The sequence below is a fragment of the Nerophis ophidion genome, linkage group LG29 (assembly GCF_033978795.1).
Source record: "Nerophis ophidion isolate RoL-2023_Sa linkage group LG29, RoL_Noph_v1.0, whole genome shotgun sequence".
NCBI lineage: Eukaryota > Metazoa > Chordata > Actinopteri > Syngnathiformes > Syngnathidae > Nerophis > Nerophis ophidion.
The window spans coordinates 11,642,045-11,660,810 of NC_084639.1; the positions used below are offsets into that span (position 1 = coordinate 11,642,045).

Genomic DNA, 18,766 nt, shown 5'->3' on the forward strand with positions numbered 1-18,766 from the left:
ATAATCTTGTGGATGTCTGTGGCAAAGAAAATTCCCCTTAGACTAGGGTTGTTAACGATAAACCGATGCTACCAGATTTCCGTTTCGAAAAGTGACCGGTTCGGCCGAAGGCCTACTGAAATGAGGTTTTCTTATTTAAACAGGGATAGCAGGTCCATTCCATGTGTTATACTTGATCATTTCGCGATATTGCCATATTTTTGCTGAAAGGATTTAGTAGAGAACATCGACGATAAAGTTCGCAACTTTTGGTCGCTAATAAAAAATCCTTGCCTGTACCGGAAGTAGCGGACAATGTGTGCGTGACGTCACGGGTTGTGGAGCTCCTCACATCCTCACATTGTTTACAATCATGGCCACCAGCAGCGAGAGCGATTCGGACCGAGAAAGCGACAATTTCCCCAATAATTTGAGCGAGGACAAAAGATTTGTGGATGAGGATAGCGAGAGTGAAGGACCAGAAGAAAAAAAAACAGGGCAGTGGGAGCGATTCAGATGTTATGTGACAAATTTACTAGGATAATTCTGGAAGATCCCTTATCTGCTTATTGTGTTACTAGTGTTTTAGTGAGATTATACTGTCGTACCTGAAAGTCGGAGGGGTGTGGCCACGGGTGTGGTGACCGCCAGTGTCTCTGAGGGAAGCCACGTTTCTCGGCGAGGCGAAGTGAAGGCAACCGGTCGGGCCAAGCTGAGGTTTTTCTCCCCCCTCCTCCACGGTGGAAGCATCCCAAGTTCGGGGGCGGTCGGTCGGAGGAGGCAAGAAGCCGCAGCTGCCTCTTTGACAGGTGCATGAGGAACGACGCAAGCTCCGCTCATGTCTAAAGTAAGAGCCGACTTATTACCACAATTTTCTCACCGAAACCTGCCGGTTGACATGTGGTAAGGAACCATGTTCGCTTGACCGCTGTTCCACAGTAAAGCGTCACCTTCGGGAATATAAACAAGGAAACACTGGCTGTGTTTGTGTTGCTAAAGGCAATCGCAATACACCGCTTCCCACCTACAGCTTTCTTCTTTGACGTCTCCATTATTAATTAAACAAATTGCAAAAGATTCAGCAACACAGATGTTCAGAATACTGTGTAATTATGCGTTTAAAGCAGACGACTTATAGCTGGAATCGGGCTGGAACAAAATGTCCGCTACAATCCGTAACGTCACGCGCACGCGTCATCATACCGACGTTTTCAACAGGATACTTCGCGCAAAATTTAAAAATGCAATTTAGTAAACCAAAAAGGCCGTATTGGCATGTGTTGCAATGTTAATATTTCATCATTGATATATAAACTATCAGACTGCGTGGTCGGTAGTAGTGGGTTTCAGTAGGCGGCATAGCTCGGTTGGTAGAGTGGCCGTGCCAGCAACTTGAGGGTTGCAGGTTCGATTCCCGCTTGTGCCATCCTAGTTACTGCCGTTGTGTCCTTGGGCAAGACACTTTACCCACCTGCTCCCAGTGCCACCCACACTGGTTTAAATGTAACTTAGATATTGGGTGTCACTATGTAAAGCGCTTTGAGTCACTTGAGAAAAGCGCTATATAAATATAATTCACTTCACTTCAATTTAAAGCCTCCTCAATCGAGTGTATACACATGAACCGGTTGTGCCGAAGCAGAAATCAGTTGAGGGTTTTTGTCTTTGAAAGGACACGAAAGCCAGGGTTGTCCGTGAAAAAAATTATGTGCTTGTTACGTTACTTTCGTAACTGGAGACGAGAATAGACGTAGACACATGGACCGGGCGTCGCGTGAGACTAGCAATCAGTAGACAGTTTATCTTTCAAATAGGGCTGGGCGATATATTGATATACACGATATATCGCGGGTTTGTTTCTGTGCGATATAGAAAATGACTATATCGTAATATTCGAGTATACGTTCTCACGCAGTTGCTTTTAGCTGCGGGCATTACACTACAGGCTCTTCTCACTCTTTCCTGTCTCTCCTTCTCACAGGCGCACAAACTTACACACGTCTCGTCATACGTCACATACGGATGGATATGCCCTCGCCCAGCAGAGAGGTAGCAGACTGGGTAGCGTTAGCTGTGATGCTAACATAGCCGTACGAGTAGTAATACGAGAGAAAGAAGGTGCGAATCTGGTAACAAATGAAGGATAAAAACAGCAGAGGGTCCATCGTCTGGCGGTGGTTCAGGTTCAAGTGGGAATATGTCGAATAGACAACCGTAATTTGTCAAGTGTGGGGGTAAAAAGTGTTGCTATAAAAAGTAGCATCACTGCTAATATGTAGCATCATTTGAAAAGTCACTCGCTAGAGAATGAAGAGAATTTCATAACGTCCGTGGTAACCTACCACATAGTGAAGGACGAATACTATTTGATTTCCTATTATGCAGCTCATTTTTATTTGACACTTAAAATGTCTCTGACAATCTTGCACTTTCTGTTTTGGAAATGACATGAATGTTAGTGCCACTGCTTAATAACTTGAATAAATACACTTTTGGTCAATTGACTTAGTTGTGATTTCCCTCTCTGCATGAAAGTTTAAAGGGGAACATTATCACCAGACCTATGTAAGCGTCAATATATACCTTGTTGGTGCAGAAAAAAGACCATATATTTTTTTAACCGATTTCCAAACTCTAAATGGGTGAATTTTGGCGAATTAAACGCCTTTCTGTTTATCGCTCTTGTGGTGATGACGTCAGAACGTGACGTCACCAAGGTAATACACCCGCCATTTTCATTTTCAACACATTGCGAACACCGGGTCGCAGATCTGTTATTTTCCGTTTTTTCGACTATTTTTTGGAACCTTGGAGACATCATGCCTCGTCTGTGTGTTGTCGGAGGGTGTAACAACACTAACAGGGAGGGATTCAAGTTGCACCACTGACCCGAAGATGCGAAAGTGCCTACCGCTAGACCCCCATTGAATGTACCAAAGTGTCTCCACATTTTACATGCCACAAAGATGTATGGATAACCTGCAGATGCATTTGCAACGATAAAGTCAACTAACTCACAAAGGTGAGTTTTGTTGATGTTGACTTATGTGCTAATCAGACATATTTGGTCGCGGCGTGACTGCCAGCTAATCGATGCTAACATGCTACGCTAATCAATGCTAACATGCTATTTGCTGGCGGTGCTAAGGCAGACATGGCACAGAGATGTATGGATAACCTGCAGATGCATTTGCAACGATAAAGTCAACTAAATCACAAAGGTGAGTTTTGTTCATGTTGACTGCCAGCTAATCGATGCTAACATGCTACGCTAAGCGATGCTATGCTAATCGATGCTAACATGCTATTTACCGGCGGTGCTAAAGCAGACATGGCACAGAGATGTATTGATAACCTGTAGATGCATTTGCAACTATATTACGTTTACTTCCACCCACATTTAATGCGAAAAAAACACTTATCAATCAACGGATTTAAGTTGCTCCAGTGTCAAGAGATTGCGAAAGTCCTGATCGTTTGGTCTGCACATTTTACCGGCGATGCTAACGCAGCTATTCGGCCATGCTATGGCTATGAATAGCGTCAATAGCTATTCGCTCAATAGCTTCAGTTTCTTCTTCAATACTTTCATACTCCAACCATCCATTTCAAAACATGCGTAATCTGTTGAATCGCTTAAACTGCTGAAATCCGAGTCTGAATCCGAGCTAATGTCGCTATATCTTGCTGTGGTATCTGCCATTGTTGGTTTACATTGGCAGCACTGTATGACGTCACAGGGAAATGGATAGTCGCATCGCAAATAGCGAAAATCAAGCACTTTGAAGCTTTTTTTAGGTGCTAATCGGGGACCGGTAAAATAAAAAAAAAACTTCAAAAAATACAACAAGCCACTGGGAACTGATTTTTATTATTTTTAACCCTTTTGAAATTGTGATAATGTTCCCCTTTAAAAGTAGCATATATTAATGCAGTATGAAGAGTAATGTTTTAATGTAGACACATAGAATCATCATATTGCTGTGATTATATGTATCAAGTGTTCATTCAAAGCCAAGGCAAAATATCGTAATATATATCGTATATCGCGATATGGCCTAAAAATATCGCAATATTAAAAAAAGGCCATATCGCCCAGCCCTACTTTCAAACAAGGCGAGAGTCACGGCTGCCAGCCAAATAATTACCCGCATGTCAACATGCGAACCGTCTCTATGTTGTGCCGTCTGTGAATACTGTAACACCCCAAGCAATGGCGGTTCAGACGGATCCCTGTTTGTCTTTCTTAACAGTAATATTCACAATGATATGAGATGATATTCAACCGTTATGTTCCTTTAATGATTCCGAGTTTCACTTTTTATCTGAGTTCTTGGAGTGTGTATCCTGTATTAAAAACTGATGTCCTCAAATAAATTCAAACAAAACAGAAACTCTGATAATGGCTCCTAATAAAAAGATCCCCCTGATCAAGAACTCACTTGGTGCTCTGGATGCATCTGTTAAAAGGAACCCCAGAAACCTCAGGAACATTGCTAAACTCCGCCCTTCACTCACTCTCTCTGATGCCGAGAGGCTCGTCCACGCCTTTGTCTCCTCCAGGCTCGACTACTGCAACGCACTTCTTGTCGGGATCCCCAGCAAGAACATTCAGAAGCTGCAGTACATACAGAATAGTGCTGCTAGGATCCGGATGAGAGTGCGGAAATACGACCATATCACACCAACTCTCATATCGTTACAGTCGATATTTGTGTCGATGCACCTATTTGTTTACATTGAGGAGTGCTCGCTTGCTGTTAGCGAATAGCTAGTGTACCCTCCTACGATGTGTAGTGAAGCATGTTTAGCTATTTCTCGTCCTGCAGGGATGCTTTATTTTTCGCCGTGAAGGTGAGGATTAGTGATTGAGAAGTAGCTAACTTAAAAACACTTTCTTATTGTCTACATAACACGTAATGATGGTTCTTTGGTCAAAATTCTGCATGGATTGTTTTAAAGCCAATCTTCAAGCTGCTTTCTGAACCGTCTCTTTAGGATGCCCCGTTTTTGTCTTGTTTACGTGCCTCCACTTTGAATGAGTCTTCTCACCTTAATCTATATTGTATTTTTTAGCGCTTTCATAACGAGTCTACTGACAGATATGTTAGAACTAAACCCGACGTATTAGAAATGGCAACAGCCGAGGATGCATATGCATGTACAAGTCAGTCTGCCCCATAAGAGCATATAGATCTTATTGACTACAGCGTCGGACTACATTGGCGGACTCGGGAAAAGCTGTTAGCGGGTTTACCCATATATGGTCAATTTTACCCTAACATCACCAGTGGGCATACTCTCCAACCCTCCCGGATTTTCCGGGAGACTCCCGAAATTCAGCGCCTCTCCCGAAAACCTCCTGGGACAAATTTTCTCCCGAAAATCCCCCGGATTTCAGGCCACGCCTCCTCCAGCTCCATGCGGACCTGAGTGAGGACAGCCTGTTTTTACGTCTGCTTTCCCACATTATAAACAGCGTCTCTGCCAAATGACGTTATAACTGTAGAATGATCAAGGGCAAGTTCTTGATTTCTTATGTGGGTTTATTGTTAGGCAGTTTCATTAACGTCCTCCCAACGCGGCAACAACACAAAACAACAGCAGTCACGTTTTCGTCTACCGTAAAGCAGTGTGTCTGCCGTAAACAGCAATGTTGTAACACTCTTAAACAGGTCAATACTGCCATCTACTGTACATGCACCACAACACCTCCAGGCAACACCTCTAGGCAACTAATACCCTCCTCTATTCACATCCCATCTCCCCGGATTGTAAATAACCTAATGTAAATAATCGAATGTATTTCAAATGTATATACTTGTTCTTATGCTATCTAAACTCACTATGTTCTCTGCTCGCTGTACATATCCTACTAAGTTAGACCTATACTGTTTCAATGTCCATTTCTCTGTTGATGCAATTGTTGATGACTGAAGTACTGATATCAACCAAAGCTCCTCATCCCTCCCCCCGGATTGTACATAATGTCAATAATTCTATGAATATATTATAATGAATAACTTGAGAGTTGACTGTATTATGCTGATAGTATATATTTGTACCATGAATCGATTAACGTGGACCCCGATTTAAACAAGTCGAAAAACTTGTTCAGGTGTTGCCATTTAGTGGTCAATTGTACAGAATATGTACTGAACTGTGCAATCTACTAATAAAAGTTTCAATCAATCAATCAATCAATCATGCATATGTGACGATAACATCTATGGCTTTTAGAGAGTGCAGTGCACAACTGCGCACAACAGCTGTAAATATACTCCTCCCCTCTTAACCACGCCCCGCCCCACCCCCGACCACGCCCCCCCTAGCCCCCACCTCCCACCTCCCGAAATCGGAGGTCTCAAGGTTGGCAAGTATGCCAGTGGGGGGGAGCACGGTTGTAGAGGGGTTAGTGCGTCTGCCTCACAATACGAAGGACCTGAGTAGTCCTGGGTTCAATCCCGGGCTCGGGATCTTTCTGGGTGGAGTTTGCATGTTCTCCCCGTGACTGCGTGGGTTCCCTTCGGGTACTCCGGCTTCCTCCCACTTCCAAACACATGCACCTGGGGATAGGTTGATTGGCAACACTAAATGGTCCCTAGTGTGCGAATGTGCGTGTGAATGTTGTCTGTCTATCTGCGTTGGCCCTGCGATGAGGTGGCGACTTGTCCAGGGTGTACACCGCCTTCCGCCCGATTGTAGCTGAGATAGGCTCCAGCGGTAGAAAATGGATGGATGGATGGATGGAAGTTGCTAAAACACTGTGGACGGATACTCGCCGCTGGCTCGAAAGCACCACTTGCAGAGCGGCGCTTCAGTGTTTATAGATTAGATAGTACTTTATTCATACTTTATAGCTAGTTTTTAAGCCAAAAAACATCCATTCTTCCTCTTCTGTCTCAAGCTGTTTCTGTTTACAAGTGCTCTGTGTGTGTTAACTGGCGACATGCGCCTCGGCTCGTATGACCAGCAATGTCACCTTAACGTGCCTTCATGTCCAGTACCGTATTTCCTTGAATTGCCGTCGGGGCGCTAATTCATTTAAAACCTCTTCTCACTCCTGCATTTACCACAAGTATGTGGTAAAAGTAAGCATGCGCTAATTATTCTAAAACCTCTTCTCACTCTGGCACTTATCAAAGGCATGCAGTAAAAATTTGAGTGCGATGTAAGCTTGGACCTTAAATCCTACTGAATAGCTCTTAATCTTCTTCCCTTTATGCGATTTAAAATTACCGGTATTGAAATCAGCCTCCTCCATTTTGAAAATGATGACAGGGGAACGGTCACTCGTGACGTCACGAGTTGGACCAGGCGGTAATACTAAGCATGCGCTAATTATTTTTCAAAGCGAGTTTGACCCGGCAGTAATTCAAGGCAGGCGCATATTATATGCCCTGCGGAAATTCAAGGAAATACGGTATTTGTATTTTTCAAAGACAACATAGAGACCTTTTTAAAGACCTACTGAAACCCACTACTATCCACCACGCAGTCTGATAGTTTATATATCAATGATGAAATATTAACATTGCAACACATGCCAATACGGCCTTTTTAGTTTACTAAATTACAATTATGAATTTCCCGCGAGTTTCGTCTTGGAAACGTCGTGTAATGATGACGTACGTGTATACAAGACGTCACAGGTTTTTAGGAAGTATGAGCGCTGCACACACACACAGCTAAAAGTCGTCTACTTTAACGGCATAATTACACAGTATTTTGGACATCTGTGTTGCTGGATCTTTTGCAATTTGTTCAATTAATATTGGAGAAGTCACAGTAGAAAGATGGAGTTGGGAAGCTTTAGCCTTTAGCCACACAAACACACGGTGATTCCTTGTTTAAAATTCCTGGAGGTGAAACTTTCCTATGGATCAGAGCGCGGTCAAGACAACATGGATCCCGACCAAATGTCAACCAGCAGGTTTCGGTGAGAAAATTGTGGTTAAAAAGTCAGTTCTTACCAGAGAAAAGCTGAGCTTGTGCAGTCCATAGCTGCTGTCGACTCCCCTGAGACACTGCGCGTCAAAAGACACCCGTGGAGACACCCTTCCGACTATCAGGTACTATTTAACTCACTAAAACACTAGCAACTGTCACGCGTTCGGCGGCGCACTTGCTGCGCGGAGTTGCCACTTCGAGGATGCACACACGAGCACGATTGCAGGTATGAATTGATTTTAATATAATAAAACAAAAGAACACTGGTGCAACAAGGGAAAAACAAAGCGCGTGCCAACGCACGGGAAACTAATGCTAAAACTTAGCAGGAAACAGAAGTACAACTTAACGATGTGCCGAACGCACGCGAAGCTAAGGCGGAACTTAGCACAAAAAAATCTATAACACAGAATACAAACCGTGACGTGTTGCGAAAAGCAAACAATGGGCCGAGGACGAACTGAGGAATCAGGTGGGCTTAAATACACAAATAATAATCAGAAACAGGTGTGTGACAGGAGCCTGTGAGGAAGAGCACATTACGTTGCCATGGTGATTAAAACAAATGAGGAAGTGCTCAAACGCAAGGAATCAGCCGAGTCCAGAACTAAACATGAACAAAAACATATAAACGACAAAACAATAAACGATCCGCATAGCGGATCGTGACAGCAACACAATAGAAAGATAAGGGATTTCCCAGAATTAACCAAGTAAATGTGTCTAAAAACATCAGAATCCGTCCCAATGCAATCGCGTTTTTTTTTTTAAGCTTTTTTTTTTTCTAGTCCGTCGCTATCAATATCCTCAAACACAAATCTTTCATCCTCGGTCAAATTAATGGGGAAATTGTCGTTTTCTCGGTCCGAATAGCACTTTTGGTTGGAGACTCCATTAAAAACAATGTGAATATGTGAGGAGCCATCACACAGGTGACATCATTGTCTGCTACTTCCGGTAGAGGCAGGGCTTTTGTCTTAGCACCGAAAGTTGCAAACTTTATCGTGAATGTTCTCTACTAAATCCTTTCAGCAAAAATATGACAATATCACAAAATGATCAAGTATGACACATAGAATGGACCTGCTATCCCCGTTTAATTAAGAAAATCTAATTTCAGTAGGCCTTTAAATAGAACCCTAACCCTAATAAGGACATAAATTGTAAATGACTATCTTGGGCTTTCACCTCAAGTTGATTTAAATGGAAATGCTCAGGAGTGTCAAAACTCCCCCTGAGACCGGTCCTCACAGACACATAAATGTTGTTTTTACAAGCTCCTTCTTGTTATGTCTGTAAGTCTATTTCGGGTTTGTCGCAAACATGTTGCCCAACTCGTCCCGCATCATGGGAACGCTTCGGAAAAATAAAACGAGATCTCAACTTCGAAAGAATGCTGCAAAATCACATGTTCATTGTTGTTGCTGCAAAACCAAGAATCCCAGTTGGGAAAAAAAACACAAATATAGCAGGAAATGTAAAAACACGCTGGAAGATTGGAGACTGGAAGATTTTTTAGATGTGGAGACAAGACGAAGCTTTCAAGTTGTCTAAAAAAAAATTGTCTACGGGAGGGCTGAGAGATTAATAAATTATCAAAAGGTGATTGATGGCTCCTAGTGGGGCAATCTGTGTGGGATTTTCTATTTTTGTCAAAACATACATAGGGTAGTCTGGAAAATAGCGGGGGGGTGCACGCCACTTAAAAATTACAGTGCAGGCCTGCTAGCCTAAATAATAGTGGCGCCCAACTCCAAAGCCAGCGATTCAGGTGAAGACAAGAGAATGTTTCTGGACAGAACAAACTTCAAGTGTGACCTGTGGACCTGTTGAGTTAACATTCGCAGGCTGCCGGTCTACGTGCAGACCGCACTCGTTAGCTGTTCGTCATCGGCCATCAAGGTGCAGAATCACACACTGACACTTCACCATAACACAGCAGCAACCAGGACAACACATCTGTCAAATGGGATGTTTAACAAAGAATCATCATTATTACTCATTATTTTGGAGATGGCGGGACGGGTGCGGGCTGATAAGAGCCTATGTTGTCTGGTTAACATCGACCTTGCTTTGTCGGTGGAGCCCACAACTTGGGAACGGGAAGGCTGTTGATGAGAGGAGCCTCTGACCGCGAGACAGGGGGCAAAGATAAGGGGTGTCCCGGTCTCTGATGGTCCGTGGATCCTAAATCATCGCCGTTGACTCCCCCAGAGTTCACAAACATCAGCACTCCCATCGCTCTGGACATGGGGTTCCCTCTTATCGACGGACTTATCCTAAGCAAGATCGTTTTTCTGGCGCGCCAACAAACCCCGTCAAACACTCACTCCTCCGCAGACAAACACAGGCACAGAACTTGAAATATGGGAGAGGGTAAAGAAAGCACAGGAATCCACAGACCCATGTGGAACGATCATTTGCCTACTTTATTACTTACAGTTGTGATCAAAATTATTCAACCCCCACACAATTTTGGTGTTTTAGCGAGTTGGACATTTATTCTGTATTTTGTTTATAGTCATATCAACTAAAGATGTGTCAAATAGACAAATGCAACTTAAATTGTAACACTGTATTTTACAAAATACCAAAAAAGGATACTTTTCTTAATATGTCATTGACAAAATGATTCAACCCCCTAGTTCCATGCATTTTTAGTACTTAGTAGAACACCCTTTGGCAGTAATGACATCCTTCAAAGGTGATACATAACCGGACACAAGCTTCTTGCAACGTATTTTAGCCCATTCCACTTGGGCAAAGGCCTCCAGTTCATTCATATTCTTGGGCTTGCGTGCTGCAACTGCCTTCTTCAAGTCCCACCACAGCTTTTCTATAGGATTTAGGTCTGGCGACTGTGAAGGCCACTCCAGAGTCTTCAAGCCCTTCTTCTGCAACCACTCTGGTGTTGATTTGGAGGTATGCTTGGGATTGTTGTCCTGTTGGAAGGTCCAACGTCTCCCAAGCCTCAGCTTGGTCACTGACTTCATGACATTTGCAGCTAATATATCCTGCTAGGAAATAGAATTCATAATGCCTTGAACGCGCTGGAGATTCCCGGTACCTGAGGCAGAGAAACAGCCCCAGAGCATGATTGACCCCCCACCATGCTTAACAGTAGGCAAGGTGGTCTTCTCTTTGTAAGCTTCATTTTTTTCCCTCCAGACATAACGTTGATTCATAGGCCCAAAGAGTTCCAGTTTTGTTTCATCACTCCATAGAACAGTTTCCCAAAGCCTTTGGGGTTTGTCCAGATGATTTTTGGCATACTGGAGTCTATTTTACTTGTGCCTGGTAGTCAGAAGTGGGGTGCGCCTGGGAGTTCTGGCATGGAGGCCTTCATCTCGTAGTGCGCACCTTATTGTCTGGGACGAAACCTGCGTTCCCCCCTCTGCAATGTCCTGTTGTAGTTCCTCAGCTATTACCCGGGGGTTTTTCACCACTGTACGCTTCAAATACCGGAAAGCAGTTGCACACAGCATCCTCTTTCTACCACGCCCAGGTAATGTTTCCACTGTGCCTTTAGCTTTAAACTTGCAAATTATGCTCCCAACTGTGTCTCTTGGAATGTGTAATGTATTTGCTATTTTCTTATATCCATATCCTTTCTTATGAAGAGAAATTACCTCCTCTCTTGACTTCTTTGACCACTCCCTGGACTTCACCATGTTGCAAATACACCATTGACCATCTACAAGAAGCTGAGCGTCACAGTCTTTTTCAATCAGTTTAATTGTTGCTGGTTATGGTTCTAATCACATCTACAGGTGTTTTCAACACCTGATTGAAAAGACCTTATTCAAATTCTGTTCTTAAGAGATATGATCTTCAAGGGGGTGAATAATTTTGTCAATGAAATATTAAGAGAAATGACACTGTTTGGTATGGTACAAAATATAATGTTGTAATTCAAGTTGCATTTGTCTATTTAATGCATCTTTATTTGATATGACTATAAACAAAATACGGAATAAATGTCCAACTTGCTAAAACACAAAAATTGTGTGGGGGTTGAATAATTTTGATCACAACTGTACTTGTTTCGCGACACGTTCTCAAGCGGTAGTGTGTCCAGACCAGTGACTTGCGGTGAGGTTAATGGCTGGTAACGCACTGACTTCATCACAGTCAGATTTACAAACATATGAACCCTAAAGAGTGTCTTATTCACCATTAGATTGGCAGCAGTTAACGGGTTATGTTTAAAAGCTCATACCAGCATTCTTTACACCAGAGGTCACCAACGCGGTGCCCGCGGGCACCAGGTAGCCCGTAAGGACCAGATGAGTAGCCCGCTGGCCTGTTCTAAAAATAGCTCAAATAGCAGCACTTACCAGTGAGCTGCCTCTATTTTTTTAAATTGTATTTATTTACTAGCAATCTGGTCTCGCTTTGCTCGAAATGTTTAATTCTAAGAGAGACAAAACTCAAATAGAATTTGAAAATTCAAGAAAATATTTTAAAGACTTGGTCTTCCCTTGTTTGTATAAATTCATGTATTTTTTTTTACTTTGCTTCTTATAACTTTCAGAAAGACAATTTTAGAAAACAAAAATACAACCTTAAAAGTGATTTTAGGATTTTTAAACACATATACCTTTTTACCTTTTAAATTCCTTATTCTTCTTTCCTGACAATTTAAATCAATGTTCGAGTATTTTTTTTTTATTGTAAAGAATAATAAATACATTTTAATTTAATTCGTCATTTTAGCTGCTAGGCTTCACGGTGGCAGAGGGGTTAGTGCGTCTGCCTCACAATACGAAGTTCCTGCAGTCCTGGGTTCAAATCCAGGCTCGGGATCTTTCTGTGTGGAGTTTGCATGTTCTCCCCGTGAATGCGTGGGTTCCCTCCGGGTACTCCGGCTTCCTCCCACTTCCAAAGACATGCACCTGGGGATAGGTTGATTGGCAACACTAAATTGGCCCTAGTGTGTGAACGTGAGTGTGAATGTTGTCTGTCTATCTGTGTTTGTCCTGCAATGAGATGGCGACTTGTCCAGGGTGTACCCTGCCTTCCGCTCGATTGTAGCTGAGATAGGCGCCAGCGCCCCCCGCGACCCCGAAAGGGAATAAGCGATAGAAAATGGATGGATTTTAGCTGCTGTTTTTTCGAAGAAGAATATTTGTGAAATATTTCTTCAAACTTATTATGATTAAAATTCAAAAAATATATTTTGGCAAATCCAGAAAATCTGTAAAATCTCATTTAAATCTTATTTCAAAGTCTTTTGATTTTCTTTTAAAATAGTTCTGGAAAATCTAGAAGAAATAATGATTTGTCTTTGTTAGAAATATAGCTTGGTCCAATGTGTTATATATTCTAACAAAGTGCAGATTGGATTTTAACCTGTTTAAAACATGTCACCAAAATTCAAAAATTAATCTTAATCAGGAAAAATTACTAATGATGTTCCATAAATTATTTTTTTTATTTTTTCAAAAAGATTCGAATGAGCTACTTTTTTTCTTCATTTTTTTCGGTTGAATTTTGAATTTTAAAGAGTCGAAATTGAAGATAAACTATCTTTAAAAATTAAATTTTACTCTTTTTCGTGTTTTCTCCTCTTTTAAACCGTTCAATTAAGTGTTTTTTTCATAATTTATTCTCTACAAAAAACCTTCTGTAAAAGGAAAATAAAATGTACGACGGAATGACAGACAGAAATACCAATTTTTTATATATATAGATTTATTTATTGAATGTTAATTGAGCAAATTGGCTATTTCTGGCAATTTATTTAAGTTTGTATCAAACTGGTAGCCCTTCGCATTAATCAGTACCCAAGAAGTAGCTCTTGGTTTCAAAAAGGTTGGTGACCCCTGCTTTATACATACAAACTGTAGCACACAAAAAAGCAAATTTAATAAAAAAAAACATTATTATGGTCTTACCTTTACTTATAAATGAAGTCCATGCGCCGCTCCTTCTGAACAAAAGCATCGATAACTTGTTTATAGAAGTCTTCCTTATCTTTCTTCAGTTTTAAAAGTCTCTCTGTCTCTATGGAGATCACTGTCTGAAGCAAACCTTTTAGCTCCGGCGTTGGTCTTCCTTTAATTATTACCTCCTGCTCTGATTGAAAGTCCAGTTTAGAAAACTGTTTTATTTTAGATACGGTATGTAATCCTCCATGTTAGAAGTCCGGGAGAGAGGAAAAAATAAACGATCGCTGCCGCTGCACTTGACTTGATGACTGTAGCTTGTTGTCACTTATTCTGCAACCGAGTAGTCGCAAGAATGATCCCTGGGATCACTAGCGCCCTCTACCACCAGGAGGCAGGAGAACAGTAACTCAGGAGGCAAAACCCAGTAACTCAATTTTGGTCAAAACTGAGCTGATAATAATTTTGGAGTTCCTAGGTGATATGCTTTACATTAGTGTATGCGATATTGTAATTTGTTCCGTAAGTAAGTTGTTACGCCCATGGCAGGACCTAGCAACTACCACATAACCGCGTAGATACAACAGAAAAACCTAGTATCTCAAGGGACCAATCGGAGCTTCTTTGTCAGTCGCCTTATTGTCTTTAATGAGACATTTGCACGAATGGGGGCCGACGGTCAACCTGATTATGTGATATTATGGCACGAGGGGATATTTGGAAGATTGGCCCAGGACGTTGCAAGCACCTTCATTAAATGTATTGTTCTTGATTCTTCCCCTTGCATACTCTTTTGGGCAGATAACTGTGGAGGTCAAAATAAAAACTGGACGCTGTACACGGCTCTTGCCCAATGTGCAAACGCAGAATGGGGCCCACCCGAGATTGTGATAAAATATCTGGAGAAAGGGCACACGTTCATGAGAGCAAATTCAATCCATGGCTCAATCGGCAAGAAAATGAAAGCTCAAGAAAACATCTATACGTTTGATGACTTTGTAGATCTTTGTAAGACAACATCAAGATAGATTGGTTTTCCTTTATTTTCGCAAAATCAGCCAGAAGTGAGTTACTAGGTTTTGCCTTTGGACGGGAGAGGTGCCTCACACAGTGCGTCTTCGCAGCCGTCTTATGATTGCTCAGCACAAGAAATACGTTACACACATACAGTTGTCGACAAAATACACGGTAGAATATATACCTCAGCTAACTAAACTATATAAATGTATTATATAAATATATATAAATTTATGATATAAATATAAATAGACTCCCTTTTTAGGCCAGTTGATCTGCCGTGTCGGGACCCAGGATGGACTGCTTGCCTGTGTATCGGCTGGGACATCCCTGCGCTGCTGATCCGCCTCCGCTTGGGATGGTTTCCTGCTGGCTCCGCTGTGAACGGGACTCTCGCTGCTGTGTTGGATCCGCTTTGGACTGGACTCTCGCGGCTGTGTTGGATCCATTATGGATTGAACTTTCACAGTATCATGTTAGACCCGCTCGACATCCATTGCTTTCGTCCTCTCCAAGGTTCTCATAGTCATCATTGTCACCGACGTCCCACTGGGTGTGAGTTTTCCTTGCCCTTATGTGGGCCTACCGAGGATGTCGTAGTGGTTTGTGTTGTGGTTTGTGCAGCCCTTTGAGACACTAGTGATTTAGGGCTATATAAGTAAACATTGATTGATTGATTGATATAGCAATACGGTCTCACTGCACAGCCGCCAGCAGTTAGCCGAGTCATTGCGCAATCCATGCTGAGGCTCAACTGGCTGCTGACTCACCGCAAGTCTCTTCTCAGTATTTGAACGGCAAATGTGAAAATTCTGCGATTTTGAATAAAAATAATTAAAGGGAAAATAACTTTATGAAGTATAATCACTGGATACATATAACAATTTAATTTTTTTTTTCTTTCCATGATGGCACTTGAGGCACTGCCTCACCTGCCTCCCCTGACTGCACGTCACTGGTCCAGACGTTTGCTTTGTGTGGATTTGTATGTGTGACACTCACTTTTGTTTCCTACCAGCGAGATGACGGGTTGGACGTCAGATTCCTCGTTGGCCTTCTTGACCATGCTGAACCAGTCCTCCAGATTCTCAAAGCTCTGGTAGTTGGTGATGTCGTACACCAGGAGAACCCCCTTCATTGGAGAAGAACAGTGTACTGTATGTGGAATTTCATTTACCATAGGCGACAGCTTTACACATGGGTTAGTAATGGGGGTGAAATAGAGGTTAGGTTATCTCCACATCAGTCCATGTCTGGGTGAATGTTTCCACTATGACTGCGCCGTGCAGCATGACTGAAAGGAGCATTTGTTGCTTTTTGTTCTGCAGACACGCACTGTCGCAACCTGCGTGGTTGCTGCCGACAGCTCGCGCCGCTAGTAGTAGCCAACCGTCCCCTCCAAACAGTACATGATTGATTACAGGATGCACGGGGCGGAACAATAGGTGCAAAACTTCCATGCGGCGCCCGGCATTAAAACCTGCAGAACAACTTGAGATGAGGCGGTGATACATGACGATTTCAACTTAAAGGCCTACTGAAATGAGATTTTCTTACTTAAACGGGGATCGCAGGTCCATTCTATGTGTCATACTTGATCAATTTGCGATATTGCCATATTTTTGCTGAAAGGATTTAGTAGAGAACATCCACGATAAAGTTTGCAACTTTTGGTCGATAACAGAAAAGCCCTGCCTTTACCGGACGTCACCCGTTGATGGCTCCTCACATTGCTTTTAATGGGAGCCTCCAACAAAAAGAGCTGTTCGGACCGAGAAAACGACAATTTCCCCATTAATTTGAGTGAGGATGAAAGATTTGTGTTTGAGGATATTGATAGCGACGGACTGGGAAAAAAATAAATAAATAAATCAAGTTAAAAAAAAAAACGCGATTGCATTGGGACGGATTCAGATGTTTTTAGACACATTTACTAGGATAATTCTGCGAAACCCCTTATCTTTCTATTGTGTTGCTAGTGTTTTAGTGAGTTTAACAGTACCTGATAGTCGAAAGGGTGTATCCACGGGTGTGTTGACGCCAGTGTCTGATGGAAGTCGACGGCAGCTGTAGGGACGGCATAAGCTCAGCTGATCTCCGGTAAGTGGCGACCTTTTACCACAATTTTCTCACTGAAAGTTGCTGGTTAACATTTGGTAGGGGTCCATGTTCACTTGACCGCTCTAATCCATAGTAAAGATTCACCTCCGGGAATTTTAAACAAGGAATCACCGTGTGTTTGTGTGGCTAAAGGCTAAACCTTCCCAACTCCATCTTTCTACTTTGACTTCTCCAATATCAATTGAACAAATTGCAAAAGATTCAGCAACACAGAGGTCCAAAATACTGTGTAATTATGCGGTTAAAGCAGACGACTTTTAGCTGTGTGTGTGCGCAGCGCTAATATTTCCTAACAGTCCGTGACGTCACGCATACACGTCATCATTACGCGACGTTTTCAACAGGACACTTCGCGGGAAATTTAAATTTGCAATTTAGTAAACTAAAAAGGCCGTATTGACATGTGTTGCAATGTTAATATTTCATCATTGATATATAAACTATCAGACTGCGTGGTCGGTAGTAGTGGGTTTCAGTAGGCCTTTAAAAGTAGACCTGTTGTGCAAAACCAACTTTTCTTAACTATGGTTACCTGTTTTTGTGTATGTGGGCTCTGCATAAGTGCCGAAAATGTGAAATCAAACTAAGGTGGCATGGCGATGGAGATATTTATACCACAATCTTGGCTCTCTTCATACTTCTGTTTGAATTTATTTGAATAATTTTTTGGACTTTGCCTAACCTGTGACTTTTTTCCAACTGGTGACATCAGCGGATAAAGTTTTACTCAAAGAGCTTAGCGCGAGTCCGCCATTGTAGACCAACGTTGTAGTTGGTAATGTAACGACTTGGTTGCATGGCTTTGCGGAGGTCGTTCTCCCAAGATGCAGACGAAAAACTCAGGACGAAGTGTGCAGGTACGAACTGATTTATTTGCATAAATCCTGCAGGAAATGCAGTAAAACAAAAGCGTGCCTATAGCACTGGTGGCAAAGCTAGCATACAAACAGGAATCAAAACGATAGCCGTCGCTAACAATTGAGTGATGCAAACAAGGAAGCCTCATTGATAGTGGAGAGAAGCAGGAATAAACAGCTCTCTGTCAAAACTAACAGAACAAAACATGATCCGGGCAACGGATCATAACAGGTTAGGTCGTTATCTTATCAATCCTTTTGTTTTGGGGCCGACTGGCTCGTACTTGTATATGCATATTCCGCTGTTGCCATTTCTAATACAAAGTAGAGTATAGTTCAAACCTATGCAGTCATGGCCAAAAATATCGGCCCCCCCCTGCATTTCTGTCAAATAATCCACAACTTCTCCCAGAAAATTGTTGAAATTACCAATGCTTGGGAATTCACATGTTTATTTATTTTGTTTGCATTGGAACAATAGAAACATTAATTTTTTTAAAGCCTAATCTGATATTATTTTAAACAGAACTCCAAAAATGGACTGGATAAAAGTATTGTCACCCACAATTTAATATTTGATAGCACTCCCTTTGGAAAAAAAAAAACTGATATCAATCGCATCCTGTAACCATCAATGAGTTTCTTACACCTTGCTACTGGAACATTGGACCAGTCTTGTTTTGCAAACTGCTTCAGGTCTCTCAGATTTGAAGGGTGCCTTCTCCCAACTGCTGTCTTTAGATCTCGCTACAGATGTTCTATAACATGGGTGTCAAACTCTGGCCCGCGGGCCAAATCTGGCCCGCTGTGTAATTTAATTTGGCCCTTGAGGCAATATCAATTTAGCATTAGAGCTGGCCCGTCGGTGTTATACATCGTAGGTGTTGCTGTAACACCGCATTCACCGCTAATACTCATACTTGCCAACCCTCCTAATTTTCCCGGTAGACCCCC

At 42.2% G+C, this 18,766-nt stretch overlaps 1 protein-coding gene across 2 annotated transcripts in view; it reads right to left on the reverse strand.

Annotated features, from left to right (window-relative positions):
• rab28 (RAB28, member RAS oncogene family) overlaps positions 1-18,766 on the reverse strand; it is a 133,834-nt gene that overhangs the window by 64,992 nt on the left and 50,076 nt on the right. For both annotated transcript variants that reach the window (XM_061891579.1, XM_061891580.1), the window contains exon 4: positions 15,837-15,966. In XM_061891579.1, coding sequence (XP_061747563.1) covers positions 15,837-15,966 — 130 coding nt within the window. The remainder of the gene's footprint in view (positions 1-15,836; positions 15,967-18,766) is intronic.